Below are 19,388 nucleotides of genomic sequence, written 5' to 3'. Positions count from 1 at the left end.
GGCAAGACGTTTTCTATTCTAGAAAGTGTGGCTGCTTTAACCATACACTCATGCTTAAAGTAGCAACCTTCACTTGAATTATAATTGGTCTAAAAGTGCTTTTGCTGCTTTTTTGTTTCCTGAATTTAAAACAAGCCACGTCATCATAAGGGATCTTTATATTACTATTGCTGTGTTGTACTCTGGGGCTTTTACTGGCATAAGTTTGTCGAAGGGAAAAAAAAAAATTCACACCCTCAACCAGTAATGCTGTGCTACTAACAAGTAGTATAAAATAGCCCTAAATGTGATGCATGGGCTATGCAGATTTGGATGGTGAGGAATAAAAAATGCTCTGTGGTATATTTGAACCTCAGGTTTTGATTCAGCCCTCTGGAAGACACCCGCGTGTGCACACGAACACGCACGGATTTTATAAACAGTCTTGCCATATTTTGGAAAGGCAAGAACAATAGGAAACCATTGCTCCTCTAACCATTGTAGGAGCGCCCTTGTTTAAATGGTGTGTTTTATTTGAAAGTGGTGCGTTGGTGCAATTATTGAATTGTTCCCTCGTTCTGTGAAACTTAGCCCAGGAGAATTAATGTGAACAAACAAACCAAGAGAGAGATCTAGCCAATTTGAAGGCGTTTATGCGAAGCAGAAATCTACTTGAGGCAGACTTGATTTTTCTGTGAGGAAATGAAGATTTCCTCCACGGTTCACTTAAAAACCAAATAGAATTTAAATTAAAAAAAAGTTATATATCCGCCCTTCGAGCCTCAGGTGCCTCTCAGGAGCTACTCGAGGAAATGTGTAAAGCCGGGAAACAAGAAGACAGCACACGCGCCAGACGTGGGCGGTCCAAAGGATGTTGCTTGGTCCCTTTCTGGAGGGGAGGACAGGCTGTGTGATTCAGACTGGATGGGAATCAGCACAGCGCCGCTGAGCACATGCGGCGAGAGACCTTCTCTGTTTCAGCTGAAAGCCAGGCTGAGTAATGCCCCAGCCCTCAGCCTATTCAAAATGAGAAAGAAAGGCCTGATAACCACAAGAATGCCAGAAAGCCCTTTGTGAAAACCTGGGATGACTAACAGCCTTGTGGACGTGAAGCAATGAATAAGATATAGGCACAACCACTTTCCCTCGAGGCAACCTCGCTGAGCTCCTCCGGCCACGTCAGCCTTTTTGCTTGCTCTTCTCCACGGACAAACACCTAGGCTCCCCTTTTAAATAGCCTTTTTCCCTTCCAGCGCTCCCCGTTTAAGCCCAGCTCTCGGCAGCTGCAGGGCACGTAGCAGCCTATGCCCAAGCGTGGCCCAGAGGAGGCTCCCGCCTGCCGACTGGACAGTAAAATAAAAGAAGACCTCGGTATAACCAACTGGGAGAAAGGTTCATTAAAAACAGCGTTCGCTCAAATAAGGCCGGTCAATTAGCTGCATTATGGTAATGAAAACGAGCCCTTCCCGCTGCGGGGGTTGGCAGAGGTGATCCCATCCTTGGCTCGTACCTCATCGTGAGCAGAGGGAAACGGCACGTGGAACCTCGGAACCGCAGTTAGTTCAGTTACAAACAGCAGCTCGTCCTCGTCTACACTAGGGCCCCGGGAACCGGTGTGGATATGGATCAGCCACCCGGGAGGAAAAGTGGTTGGGTGAGGTTAGCTGTTGCTGCCACTGGCCCAGCAGCTGCCAACACTTTCAACCCAAGCTTTGGAAAACGAAACCAAATGTCAACAAAACGCTGCAAAACCCCCGTTTCCCTCCCTCGAGCGCGAAAGAGATGTTGTGCTGAACAATTTAAACTGGCTCGCATGTCGGCGGGGGCGGTGGAGGAGCAGAGACGGATGAAAAACAGCAGTTTTTTTAAAGGTAAAAAAAGCCCCAAAATGTAGATCATTTTTTGCCCAATTTTCATTAAAATCGGGATTTCTTTTTTCCAGGCATTTGGACCGACGTGAGCAAAGAATTAAAAATAAAGAAGAGAGGGCCTCACATGACCTTGAAGGAGGCTGAGGCCCTTAGCCAACCTCACACCTCCTCCACCCCAATGCATGAGGCCATATGGAGGAGCTTCTGCTCCCCATTAAAAGTCTCTTAAATCAGTGCAGTCCCACTGATGTCAGTGGAGTTGCCTCTGCTTTTGCCAGCACTAAATATCTCACGTTTCCCACCATCAAGAGACCCGGTGAAGTGTCCTGGGGGAGGAGGTGACAGTGGAGTACCCCAGATGACAGCCTTCTCAGTTTTCTTTTCCCCACAGCTCAGAAAGCATTTTTCCCCTCATCCTGAGATGCCGAGGGTAGAGTTTTTTCCACCAACCCTAGCAAAAGGACAGCACAACGTTTAAAACCCGGGCTTTTGGGGAAAAAAGAGGGAGAAAAAGAGAGAAATGTACACCTTTCTCAAAAGAGAAACAGGTCAACCGAATGTGGTTGGGGTGGGGGTGGGGGGTGCTCTGCCACGTACACACACATGCTCAATCTTTGGTCTGTTAGGCCATGTGTATGGGAGCTGAGATTGCAAGCTAAAAACTGCCTTTAATGGTAAGGGACGGGGGAGAAAAAGCATGGTGCCTTTGGTAGCGTCCAGTCCGATCCCAGGTAATGTCACACCTGTACGCAGAAGTTACCATAAGCCTGCGCCCCGCTTCAGCCCTATACCAAGGGCTCACACGGGATGTAGGCCCGGTACTCGGTTCCTCTGCACAAGGAATTTTATGAGCATAAGGTTTCGCAGTTACCTGTGAAGGTGCAAATTGATTTTTTTTTTTTAAAGCTTGGAGCTCACCCCATACTAAGGCTGGATGCTACCGAAGTAAGGAAGACGAGAACCAAGCCATTTCCACCCAACAAAGCGGAGATAGCAACGGGCAAGGTCTGCCGGCAAGCCAAGGTGGGGGAGCAGGAGGCATCTGGAAAGGGAGAGGGAAGGAAACTGCATGGCAATCCCAGTTACAAAGCAAACGATTGATAACTGTCGCACGGACTCGTTCCACCCGCGCTGATGTTTCTTAAAGCTCGGAGGCCGAGTCCCCAAAGGCCCCGCTGCTATGCACGTCCACCGCCAAGGATGAACTCTGCGCCCTACCTGAAACGCTTGAGAGGGACATTTTGATGTTGAGCCCTGCAACGTGGGAAAACGTATCAAGCCTTTCTGGCTGTGCAGAGGTTTGGAGGCCATGTAGGGATCCTGCAAGTCACTCCCGAGGGTGCAGGATTTTATTGAAATTTGGGTTGGGTGCGGGTGTGAGAGCTGGAATCCCCAAAGAGGCTGGTTTTCCGCGAGAAGGGAATTTTAAATCCTCCTCTCCCCATGTTTTCATTTCCATGTGAATGTCTGAAATTCAGAGCCAGCAAAGGGCTGTCTCTTGCCTTGGTTTTGAGAGCCGGAGCGTGCCAAGGGCTGTGCGTATAGCACTAAAACAGTCGCTGCAGGCGATGTGTGCCCTCATACCCCACACTGGCCAGGACCAGGGTTGCCAACTCTGACTGAAGCTATTCCAGGAGATTTTTTTTTCCCCCAACATGACACAATGTCATTCATTGTACTATTCAACCCATTCACAATATCCATCTCCTGAACTATTTCAATAGTCACTGGGAGATGGATGCCGATTCTAGTAGACCCCATCCAGGAGGGTTGGCAGCCCTAGGTGGGAGATCCAGAAGGAAAGCCAGCCTGATGGGGCTGCTTACTGTGAGATGCTCAAGACCTCCAGAAAGGCCTAAGTACTCTCTGTGGACTATGAATGGGAGGTAGGGGCACCCCACATCTCTTAAAATTTGCAAAGAAGCAGACACTGCCGCACTGTTAACTTCCTCTATTAGTAGATTTTTCTCCCTCCCCTGTGTAAGACCACAATTGATCTTCAGTCCGCGCAGCCTCCAAGTCAACTCTCGATGGAAAAACAATGACACTCATACCCACAGAAGTCTGCCCGATAACACATTGCCAGTCACTTCCTTGCCTGTGAAAGCTGCTGAGTTGCAAGGGGAAAGCGTGCAGCGTCAAGAGCACAGTCGGGAAAGGCAGGAAGCCTAAAACTCCAGGACTGTTGCTGCCCAGCCTCTGCATAGAAGATGGGCCTCCAATAAAGACAGTCATGAGAAGTCACCCATTTGTTTTATGATATTAGAGGCATATTTAGCAGCCAGAGGTTTTTTTTTGCTGTATAGCAAGTGCTGCAGGTATACTACTAGTGTTTATGTATTAATATGATAATCAGCTATTTTATATACGTGGGCCTGCATAGAAGGTTTCCTAGGCCTGATAAAGACAAGTCAGCATCTTTTGTTCTTTCCAGCCTGGTTCAATTAAAATCCCATCAGGAGAATAATAACATCAAGCTTAGCCTTCAGGGATTGTGTGAAATAAATATGCCCAGCAAAACTAGTTAATTTTACATACGGGTAAATATTTTCATTTCCCCAAAGCAATTAGCATCAAGACAGCTAACTATTCCATTGCATAGCATTTACTATCCAATAAGACTTTTTTTTTTCTTTTGCATAAAGAAATGCATAAAAGTAACATTTCTATTAAATTTTTACGCCAGCGCACAGAGCTCTGCTGCAAAGATACAGTTCGGGGTTATAATCCACGGAGCTCCTATAAACAGCCATTTCTATACAGCCCTGTTTATTTCATCTCTCTATATTTAACAGAAGTTTTTCACAAGGGAGGTCAGCTCCCATGTATGTACAACGGACAGCACATGCATCCTATCTTCTGTTTAATTCTAATAGGATTTAGGTGCCTCATTTCCTCAGGCTCCTTTAAAACTCCCAGCTGTTGTACCGAGGTGTCCTCACCAGCACAAAAGAGACCCGTCTCAAAGCAAATGCAGCATTTTTGCTAAGTAAAAACCTGGCACAAGCACGGGTGCTTACTTTGAGGTAGGCTGTTTCTCTAAGGGGTATATGAAGAAGCAAGAGATTCAGTATTGAAGACCCCATTCTGCATTGAAGTCAACAGAGCTACTCACAGCGTGTGCTTTTATCTTGGTGAGACTGGAGCTCGGAGAAAGAGCTTTTAAAAATGTCTTACAATGGGCAGCGCCTCTTTGCAGACTCCCTGCTCCTGGCCTCTGTTCGCCGGCAGTGACAGGACACACTAGCCTTTTTAACCTGTGCCATCTACCTTTGCCCAGAGCAGAATGGATGGCACACAAAGAGAGATCCCGGCATCGCCAGCTTACTGCTCCTACGAGCGCTAGATGGAGCAAGAAAATGTATGGTGTGGAAGTCCAGGTGTTTAGCACATGTGACAACCTTATACAGCCCCACGGTCAGTCTCTGAGTCCTTCAGCAGGCGGCAGAAAGGGGCTGATGTATGTAAAGGCATATAAGCTCATACAGATGCCTGTCTTCTGAAGCCTAACCTGCAAGAGAGGCTAACATTTTTATTTATTTGGCTTTGCAATTCCCTGTTCCAAATTCGCCGTCCAAATCCAGTTCTTAAACGCTGGAATCCATGGGGTACAAGGATCCAGCATTTTATGGCATGCGTTTCAAAGGACAAAGAGCAGTGGAAAACCCCTCTTCTATTGTGGAGAGAGGTAAATTGAGGTCCAGAGCTGAATTGCTTTGGTGGGAGTCAGAATAGCCTGGGATGGCACCCAGGACCCTTGAACCTCGTTCCTGTGGCTCCGACTTGAAGGCTCAATTCCCTTTTTCCATGTGGTTTTATAAGCCGTGTTAGAAAAAGGCAGACAACCTTGCAAGTTCCCTCCAAGTAAAGTTTCCTACACAGCAACTAACAGGATTCACTATTTATTTGCGCTGCACCAGGGCTCCTCTTAATGCCCTTCTCAGTCTCTGATTGCACTTGTTCTCCAAGCCCGGCCAGGCTTCTTACACACTGTACAGGCTGCCCCTGAACCCACGGTCCCAGGAGGCCACTGAGGCCAGGAACAGAACAAGACCCAGAAGAGGAATGGTTCGTATTTAAAAATAAAACATTAAGGGTTTATACAAGGCGGCAAGATCCATCCTCTTGTTAGGACTGAGTTGCTATACTAGGTATACCCATTTAAAGAAATTCTCGCATCTTCCCCTGCAGTAGCTGACCCTGGGAACTTGATATGATGCTGTATAACCATTTCACATCACAACTGCTATTCTACCTAGTACTGCTATCAGCACCTGCACGTGTACATCTTTCCAGTGGCTGACTACCCCCCCACATGCACACCCCCGCCACCAGCAGACTTTCCATTGATACCCAGTGACAAGGTCTGTTAATCTTGTTCAGCTATTTTCCATTCAGGTTGAAGTTAACTGCTTCTAGCATGTGTGTGTGTGTCTAGAGAGGGACTCCCCCCGCCGAGAAATACTAATCAGAGTTGGACCATGAGTCACTCCCAGGCAAGACACCTCATTGTGAGTGCTCTCCTCCCTCCTTTTCTCAGCTATATATGGTCAAGACAGCTGAATTAAACCCTGCTTAGATCCTCCATATGTCACGGATTGAGAGTGGCTTCCCATGAAGTGGCCAGTTGGATGAGTGGGATAAGCCAGGTTTAAAAAAAACCCCTGTATTACAAAACAAGACTCAGGACTGTTAAATGTTACACGATTCCAGTTAACATCTAAACCATGTTTCCTTGCATGCCTTGAGCGCGGCTCGCTGACCATCTGCTTCAGGAAAGCACCTGCTTCCTGCTTGCCAGTAGCTCCCAAAGTGCTTTGCAATGGGGCCAGTAATGCCAGCTTCATCCTGGACAAGGTGGGAGAGGGCAACGGAGACCCAGGAAGGTGAAGTGACTTGTCAAGGGTCAGTCTAGGGCAGGGGTAGGCAACCCCGGGCACAGGTGCCAGAGTGTGGCACGCGAAGGCATTTTGCTTGGCATGTGCGCCTTGGGGCGGATGGCAGGGAAGGGGCCAGGGCTGCGCTGCCACAACAAGGATGGGGCCCCTCGCAGCTCCCCTGCCACCCGCTCCTGGCACACCAACTTCTTACAAGCCGAGCTTGCAGGTGTTTTTGGCATTCTGTCCTAAAATGTTGCCAAACCCTGGTCTAGGGTCTCCTATGACCCAGTACTCTGGCTGCTGAGCAATGCGCTCTCCCTTTGCGCTTCCAGAGGGAAACAACACCTTTTGCTGGGTGCAGCCATGAGCTTTCTGGTCTCTCTGCATCACGCTGGCCACCCTGATACCTCAACAGTGTGTCCCGATAAGCTGGTGCCAGCTGTCGGTCAGTTCCTTTAAGTGATGTCCTTGTCCACCTCTTGTCAGCCCTGTTCCATAATCCAGACAAAAAAAATTGCAGCTGGGATTTTCAAAGGGCCCAGGAAAGTCAATTCCTTTAGGCCCTTTGAAAAATAAGGGGTGAAATGGGGTGTGTAAAGCAAGGCAGCCATATTCCTCAACTACCCCCAACACATTTGGCTCAGCTGGTATTGGGTGGGCAAAGTTGTAAACACGGTGCCAGGACTCTTTCCAAACCCCTGTCTGTCAGCTAGAAAAGAAACCAGCCTCTTGCTTTCTCTCTGCAGGTGCTCTCCCAGGGGTACCGTCAAAAATGCCGCTAAAAAAGAAATGTCAGACTGAGGGCGATGTGCCAGACAAAACAACTCCCACATGGAGGGTGCATCTACACAAGGCACTATGGCGACATAGCATCGGTGGGCATGAACCATGACGCCACTGGTACTGCACAGTAGGGTGGGCAATGACCTGTGTGGTGCCAGGACCGTGCAGCCATGACTGTTACTGCACAGTCATTTAGGTACAGTACTAAATGACTGTGCGGTAACTAGTGCACAATCAGGCACACGTGAAGATGCATCCAGATATAAGTAGAGGCAGCAGTGGCTGGACAGAGAAGGGCTTCAAGAGATACTATGTGGAAGACTGAACTGCCTGTAAGGAAGGACTGACTGGGTTAAATTTGGTCTCCCCCAGCAGCCAATGGAAGATCAACTCTGGGTTGACCCCATTGCAAATGTGGACGCTTAAAAATCGGGTGACACAAAGCTTATCCTCATAGCTTAAGTCAGCAAGGGTCTTGCTCAGAGTGACAGTGAGTCGGTGGCAGAGCAAGAAAAAGAAAACCCAAGAGTCCTGGTTCCAATCCCACGTCCAGCCCAGTATAATTATTCTCTTTGAAGTCATCAGGCTTTGTAAGCAACTTTTGTATGTCGGGCCTGTAGGAACTGGGCAGGGGAGGGGGGACCAGGCAATATTGATCAAGGTGGGTCAAGCCATTTGGTCTTTGTTCGCTGGCCCTGTAGCACCATCAAAGATGTGATATAGGAATCACTCAGACAGGCATCACCCCACTGCAGCCTCATGGTTAGTGAAGCTGCAAACCACTGCTCAGGCTACATGAGATCTCTCGAACTTGACTGAATTTAATAAATTTTCTGGGTTTTTTTAAATCTTTGCCCCAGATAGTTCTACACTCTCTTTACTTAGACATTTTTCACGAGAAATCAGGCTGCGGTACCCTCCCGTAACCCTAGCCCCTTCCCAGCCTCTGCTGTATTTCTTCACCTGAATGTGCTCCTAATTTCCCAAAAGCAATGCTAGAGGATCTCCTGCTCTGAACGCTCTGCCCAAGGCTCAAACATTGCAGCTGTAAGAACTCCATTTGCGCAGCTTTTTTTCTTTCAGTCCCTAGCAATTGACTTTATATTTCAAGACGTGCGCCTTACCTACCAGGCTCAGTCCCTGTAGCCTGTTCTCTCCCCCCTCCATGCAATTTAGTGTTGGAGTGTTTCTCCTCTGCAGATTTTGCCACCTGAAATTGGACCATTGCAACTGACCCTTAAAGGTCAAATCCACTAACATCAATGCACTTCTTCCTACCGTCCTTCAGTGAGCTTCAGATGGGACGATAGTTCCCCATATGCTCCGGGAACATCTTGAGCTCATTTTGCCTCCCACACTGCATCTTGTACAGCTATGTACACCTGTGCAGAGCTATTACCACACTACACCTGCTTCAACAGAACTGTAAGGCCCCCGCTGCCCGTTACATAGATTATTACATACAATTAACTGGCTAATTGCACAATAAATTTAGACCGGCCACATGTGCGAAGTAATTATCACACCACAAAAATGACTCTCAAGCTAGAAAAAGAGCCAACCAGCTACAAAGTTAGTGCTTGAAAATGTGTAACAACTCTAAAACTGGTTTCCATCTGGCTTTAATTGGAATGTGCAGCAGGATCTAAGTTGGCCACAAAAGGGGGCCGGCAAAAATCAAGCCCCTCTTTTCTGCACTAATCATAACCAGTCTCCATCTCTGCTTATTATTACAGTTTATAAAGGTTCAGGCTATACTTTGTCCAAAGCGCACAAATGAGGGAAAGACTGTTCTAAAGCAGGTCTGTATTGTACAGAAGTTGGCAGCCTCTGCTACAGCCAAGTACAGTAGCAGAGTATTTCTCTGTAGGTATATTCATAGAGAACCTATTTTAGAGAAAAGTGTTCACCGCCCACATGTTCCTGGCTGAAACTAGAAGGCTGTGGAATTCAGATATAGATTTTCAGAAATAAACTTTTTTTTTTTTCCATCGATGCCCCTTATTGGAGAGAACACTAGGCAGAGTGGCTCGTTTCAAGGAGATGAAGGGACTAAGGTTTTAAAATAGGATTTCCTGGCTGCTTACCATCAAATCCAAACTCCGGCCCGCCCCCTGAACCATTTGCTCAGCAGAACCCAGCATGTCTGGGCCCTAGCAAGTCGCCTCTTGCTTAGAACAGATGTCTCCAAAAATCAGCAGGGGGGGAACGGGTGACCTTTCGAGAGCCGATGCAGCAGGAAGAGAGAGGAATGGCTACAAACAAGGGCAGTGGCAGAAAGCAGCCAAGAAGCTGTTCCCCATACCCACACAAGAGCAAGGTCTTTTTTCCACAGCCCCTAGACACAGGCTCAAGCGGCTTCTCAGCAGATGTAAACTGCTGATTTTTAAACCAACAATTTGGGCCATTTCCCATTCACACTTTCAAGGCTCTGCACCTGTTCACTAATATGGGCTTTGCTTGAGTTGTGCCTGTCTGTGTCCAGTCTGCCTCTCTCTTTCTTGTTGCCCATGCGCCCAGCCACCCTGCTCCCTGGGAAGTAGGGCATCTGTGGGAGCCGGGAGGTGGAATGACGCCTCACCGTGGAAGGTTTGCCTTGGGAAGCACAGCCCCGTGCCTGGGAAATGGGGGAGGGATGCCTATCCCTCAGCTACAGCAGCCCAAGCTTGGGCTCCTACAGCAACAGCCACTGCAGTAGCAGCTACTGCCCAAATGAGGAGAGCCGCAGCAGGTAAGACTCCGCTCCCCCTCCTGCTCTCCCGTGGTCAGTGTAATACCCCCTCCCCACCACTTCCCCATCCCCCTGACATCTGCCCCAGGCACTGAAAGAGCTCTCTATGCCTCTAGCCTGTATTTAAAATGTCACCACTATTTCATTTTGCCCCAGAATTTCTGGTGTTCTGCACCCAAGTCTGTAACAGTTTTGCCCTCGTTTGGTATGGAAGCAGATCTCAATCCAGATTAAATTCTGGGAACCAAACTCTATGCATCAGAAAGATACAAGCCTACCAGCTGATGGGGGGGGGACATGCTTTCACAGTTTTATTTTCAAATGGTTAAAAAAAAAACACCCCAAAACAAAACAACACCCCCCCCAGCAAGATTGTGCAGGCTTTTTCCCCTCCCTGTCCCTTGGAAACTGGAGCAATCGTACTACCATGAAGCAAAATGCACACACGGTCCGTGTGTTTACTTTAAACTAAGCTGTGAATATTTCACCCATTGCCGAAGCCAGTTGGCGACAGCAAATGCGATTACTGAGATGTAACTACTACACTGTGTAAATACAGCACTACGAACAACGCTCAACTCTACCAATCATTTTCCCATTTAGGAAAAGGGATAGGAACATGCAACTGCTCTCATCACATCTATATTATTCTCTGGTACAATTTAAGGCTCTGCCCCTACATAATTCATAGATTTCTGTGGTCAGAAGAGACCTACTAGATCATCGAGTGTGACCCCATAATGCCACCTGCAGACACTCCCAAATTCAATGAGGTCCATCTATGTAGAAGCTGTTGTAAAAGGAGGCGTTCCAGCCATTATTAGTCGCGTTGGAGTAATGACCAGAAGCCACCGAGAGAACTGGACTCCTCCTTCCATGCTTAGGTGCTGGAAAGATGTATCACAAAATACATTTCCTGCTGCAAAGATTTTGCCAGACCGGCCAAGGCAGAAGAGGGAAGAGGTAAAGCAACTTTCCCAGGTCACAGAGCAGGATTAGCACTGGTGCCTTTCATTGCTCCATCAGCCAGCAGGCCATGCGACCTCTGGAAAATAGGCCTATTTTCTACCAAGACTGAACAAAAGAAAAGCACAAAGGTTTCGAGCTGGATAAGGATGCCAGGCTTGGAGACCCACCCATTTGGCGCAGAGGAGACCTAACAGCCAACTTTGTCCCGGTGTCTACCCCATTTGTTGGACAGGGACTCTGCTCCATTGCCACTCAGCAGAACGTGACCATGTGAAATAACTGCATGCTGTGTTCGTTCCCTAAAGAGGCAATGACCTATGAAGTGAGGAGCCAGAATCCCATCACATGGCCACCTATTATCTCCCTGGGGAAATCCGAGATGATGATTATTAACCAGGTCATCAGATCAAAAATAGAATATGGAGAAGCAAGCGCTGGAGGGCAGGGGAGACGCTGCAAGAACATGTCCTCCCTGGGCAAAGCGCGCTCGGACTTCAATGCACTGCATAGGATGGCTGCCATCTGCTCTCCTGGGAGCACAGATTGGGATGTAGTTTTCGGAGGAAGGTCCCTGCTTTTACCCTTATGTCAACCTCCAGACATCTGATGACTTTGTGATGGGGGTAAACAGGAAGGGGGAAGAGTCTAGTTTCTCTTGTGGCCAGATCAAGAAATTAATTCAACTCTCCCGTTAAGGGCTGAGAGGCTGGAGCACGAAAGCACCTGAAGCCCATTGCACTGACCTGATAAACAAGGACAGGAGGAAGGAAATGAGAGAGACCTTCTGGTTGAGGCCCCCAAGCTGGGACTTGAGGACTGAGGTTGGTCTCTGGCTCTCTCGCTGAGCAAGTTGTCACCTCCGTGCTCAGTTCCTCATCTAGATCTAGAAAATGGCAGTCTTAACGCTTCCAGTCTCCCATTCTGTGTAGTTTAATGAGATGGTGAGATGCTGGGAGCAGGAGCAGCAGGTCTGAACAGGACCTAGTACAAAAGGGATCTCAATCTTGGCTGCAACCTCAAGGGGCTATGGGTAGTTCCACTGTGCCGCTTGCATTTTAATCCACACCAAAACTGCAGGGACATGCTCACTCATTCAGGCCCCTATTTTAGACAATCAGGCTCTTCCTCCTCATCTCTACCCACCCGTTTTGTTATCATGTCTTGCTGTTTTAACTCTGGATTCAACTGCTCACGTACGCACTGTGGTCAACCAACTCCCTGAACAAGTCGTTCACCACGGACTTCTACAAACCTTTTCCCCCAGCTGCCCCTGGCTATGTACCCTGATACCCGCAATCCACAAGTCAGGGATAGGACCGCAGCCACTGCTACATCTTGTCCCATGTGCTTTATTCATATTGTTGTAGAAAAGCAAAGGCAGTTTTGCCTGCTCCTGCCTACGCCCCAGGTCAGCAAGGAGTTCAAGTAGGCAAGCAGCCTAATCAAAGTCATGAATTTCAGCATAGGCTCAAATCCTTTGTTGGGTCAGAGCTCATCTCACTTTGCTTCCCCAGGATGAGTGCCTGTAAACCCCACTGACTCGAGCTGGGACAGGGCAAGCTCGGTATTTCTGAAGCGCTGGGGGAAGAAATAGGATCTTCGAAGCATGAGGCTCAGAGGTGACGCCGTTTTCCCAAGTCCCTGTAACAGGAATCTACTTACAAGCCCAATGTGGACAAGACCCTATTTAAAGCTAAAGAAAAAAGCGTCACACTGCTCTTTGGAAACTAGGGAGAATTATTTTCCTACTGGTACCTGCGTGCATGCCCCAAACCAAGTACCATATCACAGGCACTTCCCCTCCACCCCCTCCCACCACCACAGATGTGTGGGAAGATGCTTTCAACTTGGTCTCCCAGCCTCCAGACAGAAGCCAGGCAGCAGCCTAAAAGGGAAGCAGCTAAAAAAAGGGACAAGCAGCAAACCGCCTGGTGCTGAAAGATGCATGGAAGTGCCGGGGCTGGCACGCGTTGTGCACAGAAATAAGGCGAGCTGTGTGCGCAAATGTGGAGGAGGCGGATGTGAAAACAGACTGGCATGTAGAGGAGCAGAGGACCTGCACTGGCACGTCCCTGCATGCTCATCGCCCCCCTTTGGCTGGACACAGGCAGCTGTTGATCCAGCCCCCAGTGCACCCCTTCCCCATCCAGACTATCCCCCCATAACCCAGTGCTGGGCTTTCCACGGCCTCCCTGATGGACAGGATCCAACATACATCTGTTAGAGGAGCATCCATCCTTTTTGTATCGGGGCACTGTTATCAAAGGATAATACATCAGTCACCATCAGACTGTGAAACCCTAATGGCTTGTAGACAGAGTACAGGATCACAGGGGAAAAGAGGCTAAAGGGTCACCTCTAGCCAGAACTAAGCCTTCCTCCTCACTACTCCAGACAAACGCCCTGAAGCCTGGTTTATTGAGCCTCCAATCTAGACACTTAAGACAGGAGTAGGATCTCGGGCTGGGCCAGTCGCAGTGGGATCGCAGAGCTTTGATTGCTGACTCCATGAGATAGCTAGCAAAGCAGGCGCTGCTGCTAACATGGCAAGTAATGGGAGTGATGTTAACATCACATGCCTGGCCAGCTGCAGCCTTCCTGTTAGGAACAGGCAGAGCAGCTATGAAGAGACATATGAGCGTGCGTGTGTTGCCATGGCCAACTACCAGTGAAGTGGACCATGATGACCAACCCAGCAGCTGGTTGGCATTGCCCTATTTGGCATCATGCAGCTGCCACTCTGAAAATGCCAAGCTGTGGGGGTCTGCTTCCTTCTAGACAGACTGGGCAGGACAGAAGAGAAAAGGAGATCGGTCAGGTCCTCAGAAAGCAGGCAAAGCTATGTCCTGTCCTTGAAATAAAATATTAAGGGCCACCTTCTTTGCTCTGAGACACTAAAGGGCTCCCATCGTAGCGCCTTCTGCCTGCGTTGACACGCGCTTCTCACCGTCGAACCAATTTGTACCAGAAATGCAATTGTCACGGTCACTATACGAGGGAAACGCTGAGACCCACTATGTCCAAACACACAATGGAAAAATCAGGGTGCGTTTCTCGCTAGCTTCCCACCAGCAGCCCTCGCAGGGGATGCGTGAGACTCTGGCAGGCACAGGGTTTGCTGGCAAATGTTCCTTTCGAGCTGTCGCTCCAGTCTCCTGGGAGCTCACCCGAGCGTGAGCTTTGACTACACTATTTTGAGTCAGACTCTGTATGATTGTTATCTGTTAACAGGAAATTGGTTGTGGACACACCTGGAGGTGTTAATCTTGATCACTTGATTTCAGATATCACCAGCTTCCACTGGGTGCGTTTTGGGGGTAAGGCGGTGCACGCGCAGCATCTTGGCAAGCTTTTGCTCTCCTTTCTATTGATGTCGTCTCCCCAAGTGCAGCCGCTGCTACTGGGGAGGCCTCCGACTTGCCTTTGGGACTTCTTTCCATTGCCAGAGGACAATGGATGTGTCTGGTAGGGGGAGCAAATTCAAACCAGTGACTGCATTACAATAGGGGAAAGGATGGAGGAAAATAAGTCACATTTTCTCTAAACAGCACCATTGCAGAAGCATCTCAGATCCCAAGAAGGAGCTCAAATGTGGGACTTCGGTAAACCGTCACACACATTTCCCATTGCCCTGTCCTCAAACAGCATGCGTTCATTCAGACAAGCATCTGGAGGAAAGTGCCGTCATGTCCTGGCATGTGAGACCTGGTGTGCAAAGAGTCGTGGCTTCATGTAAAGCTCTCGGTGAAGTTTCACCCCCCATCTGAAACACTAAAAATAGATCTGGTGTTTCCACCGACAGGCACATTTGATTAAGCAAATTGCCACCTGAAACTGGGTTCAGCAGCTCAGCGAGTCACTCACGAGCACAATGGAGTGGCTGCTAAAAGCCTGAATGCAAGCCTGGACTCTGGTGGTTTGGGCCACACTAGGTCACAGCAGCTGGATATTTGCAGCCCACGTGGGTGTGAAGAAACCAGAGGTTCACCTTGAATTTGGTGAAGTCCTACAACCTTGGGGTCAGGGAGCCACGCTCAGCCAGCTAGCCTGCCTGACTGAAACATCCCACCTGTGCCTTGCCCCAATGTGGTTCCTCCTCATTTAAAGGCCATCTGAGGGTAGAAATTTAGAGCCAACTTTTCAGTTGGCAGCAGTTGGCATCAGTCTGCTGAAGTCATCTGCACCAGCCAGGAATCTGGCCCTTAGTCTTCAGCTGGCACAGGTGTAGCAAGTCTGATACCATGCAACAGGGGAAGGATCCTCAGGACTCAAATTAAGCAAAAAGTATGTTTTCAGGTGGAGGGGGAAGAGGAAAAGCAGCAAACAAGAGCACAGCTCCCATAGGACAATCCTCCACATGGCTGACACTACGAAGAGGTGGCGTGAATTGGTAAGCACACGGGGTCTTCCCTGAGGGGACTGGCCAACAGACCATGAAGACCGAGATTATTCTTTTCCCCCTAGGGATGTCTCATTTGGGTCACTGCAGAATAACATCAGTGAGGCACCACCTGTTCTGCTCCTTCCAGAGAGAAACAGAGGACTCAGCTGGGTGCCTTTCATACTATTATCAACTCTCTCTGAAAAAGGGGCCAGTGGAGAGCTTGGAGCTGTGCTGAAGTCGGTGGGTGAATGATATCGAGTGAGGGATGAGGCACAGCTGGAGCACTCACTGCTACCTGAGCTATTTCCTCTGCCCCTATGGAAAGGGCCATGCAGATCCTCACATGCTGCGTGCACACAACTGTTGGCCCACAGGCATGAGCCATCCAGACAACTGCGGGCAGTTTCCAGAAGCAGCACCAGTGTCCGACAGCCACACAAGCAAATCTTTCCGGGGTTTTATGGCATGCACCCCAAAGAGCTCCGGGTGGGTTTGATCTCCCCTATAAAATATATGACACTCCGCCTTATTAAGCTGTTATAAATGCCATGCAGCTTGCTCCAAACATGCCTCTATTTAAAACCTCCCTTTTTTGTGCTGATGCATAGATTCAATCCCATCTTATGCATCTCACGGTATCTTTGCGCTCTTACCACTGCTGTGTCCCCAGAGTGCTGGAGGGATTATAAGCTGGTTACAAGGGGAAGGCTGGCCCAGTGGTTAAGGTGGTACTCAAACGCCTGTGTCCCATGCTCACGTCCATACTCTGTATGTAGCTGAGCGAGACACTGTGGTTCAGTGCCTCCATCTACAACACTTGGCTGTCTCATGTTGCTGTATCATCTAATGTACCACCATAGCATAGGTACAGTTCATCTGATAGACAAGATAAACAGATAAGTGCCTAAATGGAGGGTGAGGCCCATGTCTATTTATAGACATATTTGCAAGTAGAAAAAGGCATCAAAGAACCCACTTCTGCACTTGTCTTGCACCTGCTTTCAGGTTGTGCCTGTGTCTGAGACAGAAACTATGAGAATAAAGGTTTTACTGCCCTGCACGAGATTGCACAGAAGCCCGCTCTTAAAATACACACTCCTGTACTGAAGAGGTTGTGGTGGCCATGATGCTAGGGACACCTCTTGCTGGCCTCCACGGCGGGCTTTAACTAGGCAATGAGGCAGTTAAGATGAGCCATCAAAGAAAAATCACATCCAAACACAGGAAAAGAAACTCAGCACAAGGCAACTCACGGGAAAAGGGCATTAGCTTTGCATGATTCTCCACCAAGTCCTTTCCCAGTGGAAAAGAGGATCTGCTTTAGCCTGGTCAAAGCATGAGAGATGCTGTTGTATTCCTCTCCACCTGCGGTAGCAGTAGAATCACCACAGCCCGAGGATTTAGACCTGCCTTCATTTAAAATGAATGAGAGCATATCTAAGTGTCCTAACCCAGCGATCATCAATGCTGGTGAGTTGCCAGGACCCAACTCGAGCCCAAGACCAGGCCGGCACAAGGACCTGACTACCACCACATGCCCCCATCCCAGCTGTGGGGTGGCAGGGGCGATGCTCCTCACTGCCCCCCTCTTCCATGGCCCATAGGTTGCTGACCCATGTCTTAGATGGCTTTGGACATATCAGCTCCCATTTGAAAAAATCAAGGGAATGACTTAGCGGCTAGCTTCCTCCTGTGTGCAATTTTTCCCCCCCCCCCAAGAATTATTGGTCGAATAAAGCCTGAATTCTGATTGGCATTTCCCTCCTAGTACAGCATTACCCACGCAGCACAAAGCAAACCTCGTATATCTAATGGGGCTGCATTTTAACCTCGAGCTTGGGCGGGAACTACACAACAAAGAGCCCCTTGGAGACTAATAGAAGAGGCTTCATTTAATCTCCATCAATTTAGGGAGATTTACTACCTTGTATATTACAGATGTTCTTGTTCCCATTAAGAAAGTGGTAATTAAATTGCGGGCCCACCTGGCAGACAGTTGGGACATTAAAAATATATTGCCAGCCAGTTATGAAAGCTGCTCAGCTGTTGCCTGAGTGACAAGTTCCCTCGCAGCGCTGAAAATCATGCGTTTTGCCCCTTTTCCATGATCTGATGGAGCAGAACAAAGCAACGGCAGAGGCAAGGATCCAGGAGGGAAGCCAGGAGCCAGAGCCAAGTGATTTTCACAGGATGGCAAGACATGTTAATGAGAGAGAAAACCTTTGAGCATTAGCTGGGTGGCATGGACTGTAACTCGCTTGCACGAGGGGCTCCGGCTATTTTCCCAGTCCAGAGCTTTAAAGCGAGTTATGTCCCTACCCACACCCCTGGGGAGGCCAGCAGCTCTGGAGAAAAACCTCAGCACGTTCGATGTCTTGTTCTGAAGCAAAGGACTGTGTCTGCGTGGCTGAATTTTGCAACAAGCCGGTTGCTTTTAGCAGGCTCAGTTGTGGCACTCCAAATCTTGCCCGGTGCGCTCTCCCCAGACGCGCCGCGGTTCTCTCTCACTCGCACAACCATGCACACGCGCAGATGCAGCTGGGAGATCGAAGCCAAGTAGCAATAAATGTAAGATTGCTGCAAAGTAATATGAACTATGGCACCATACATCACACACACAGCAAGTGACTCCGGGCAGGGGCCACTTCTCTAATGCTATGTGCAGCACTGATCGTGTTAGTAAAATAGTGTCGGCACAAAACCTTTCCACTGAAGAAGCCTTCTGCCTCCAGAAAGACAAGAACACGCACCTCACGGACACTATTAATCATTATTTGTGGGGCAGCAGTGCCCACAGTGAGCTAGGTGCTGTCCGTGTCTATAGGAAGACATGATCCATGCTTGCAGGTAGAAGTTTTTTAAGAGCTAACCAACCCAGACTTTGTATGCTCTACTCTTTTTTCCTTTGCTCTGACTCAAAACTATCTTCTCCATTTAAGAACAGAAAATTAGACGCAGTCCTCCTACCTCACCATAGTGGTCAAGACTTGTCAACCCCGGTAAAATATGAAGAGAGTCGTTAGTCCACAGAAGCCACAGGGCAGTTCAGAAAGGAGGAAGGCTCGCAGGATACAGGAGATGGGGCTGGCTCAGTCTAGGGTTTAGAGGAGGGTTGGCTGCCAGCTAGATGCACTTCTGTTGCCAGCATCCTTGACAAAGTTTGCCCCAGGTGGCGGAGCCCGGAAAATTTTGCGTGAAGGAGTGACTGCCGTGGCTATTTACCAAAAAACACAGCCCAGCTTATTCTGGAAGGGGGTGGGGGTGGAGAGAAAAAAGGAAGTCATCTCACTCTCTTATCAGTGCAGAGCCAGCAGCTGTGAATTCAATGTTTAGAAGGGGGACGGGGAGGGGATAAAAATGCCGCACACGGCACATGACATTTGTCTGTCGAGTTCAGTGGTTCTCAACCTTGTTCAGCTCAAGCGCCCTCTCAAAAACGGCCCGCTCTTAGTTTTCACTCATTTTTTTTTTACTATGAAAAAAATAAAATAGAGCAATTTTTCTGCTGCAAGGAACTCACAAAGCCCACAACAGGTCAGAATGCTTTTAACACTAATGGGATTCCCACTGGGGGTCACCTTGCGGATTGTGTGTGCACACCTAATGGTGCTAACCTTGCCACAGCACCCTGGTTGAGAATCACTGGTCTGGTTGAAGGACATGGAAAGAGTGGTCTCTGGGTCAAACACAGTCTAGGGACTTTCTGGAGCCTGGTGAAATGTCTTACTCTACCCTCTCCATCCTGGGAAAAGGGCACACAGAATGTAATGGCGACTCTGTTCGAGGGGCTC

The 19,388-nt window shown here is 48.8% G+C and overlaps 1 protein-coding gene across 1 annotated transcript in view; it reads right to left on the bottom strand.

The window, feature by feature from the left end:
* Positions 1-18,824, bottom strand: part of LOC109293724 (tyrosine-protein phosphatase non-receptor type 11-like) — a 52,641-nt gene extending 33,817 nt beyond the window's left edge. The window contains exon 1 of the mRNA XM_019511806.1: positions 18,565-18,824. Coding sequence (XP_019367351.1) covers positions 18,565-18,572 — 8 coding nt within the window. The 5' untranslated portion in view covers positions 18,573-18,824. The remainder of the gene's footprint in view (positions 1-18,564) is intronic.
* Positions 18,825-19,388: the final 564 nt, after the last annotated feature.

Source organism: Gavialis gangeticus, unplaced genomic scaffold (assembly GCF_001723915.1).
Source record: "Gavialis gangeticus isolate Ggan-Ray unplaced genomic scaffold, GavGan_comp1, whole genome shotgun sequence".
Classification (NCBI taxonomy): Eukaryota; Metazoa; Chordata; order Crocodylia; family Gavialidae; genus Gavialis; species Gavialis gangeticus.
Note: the sequence above shows the minus strand (reverse complement) of the source record. Positions and strands in the feature narration are given on the sequence as shown.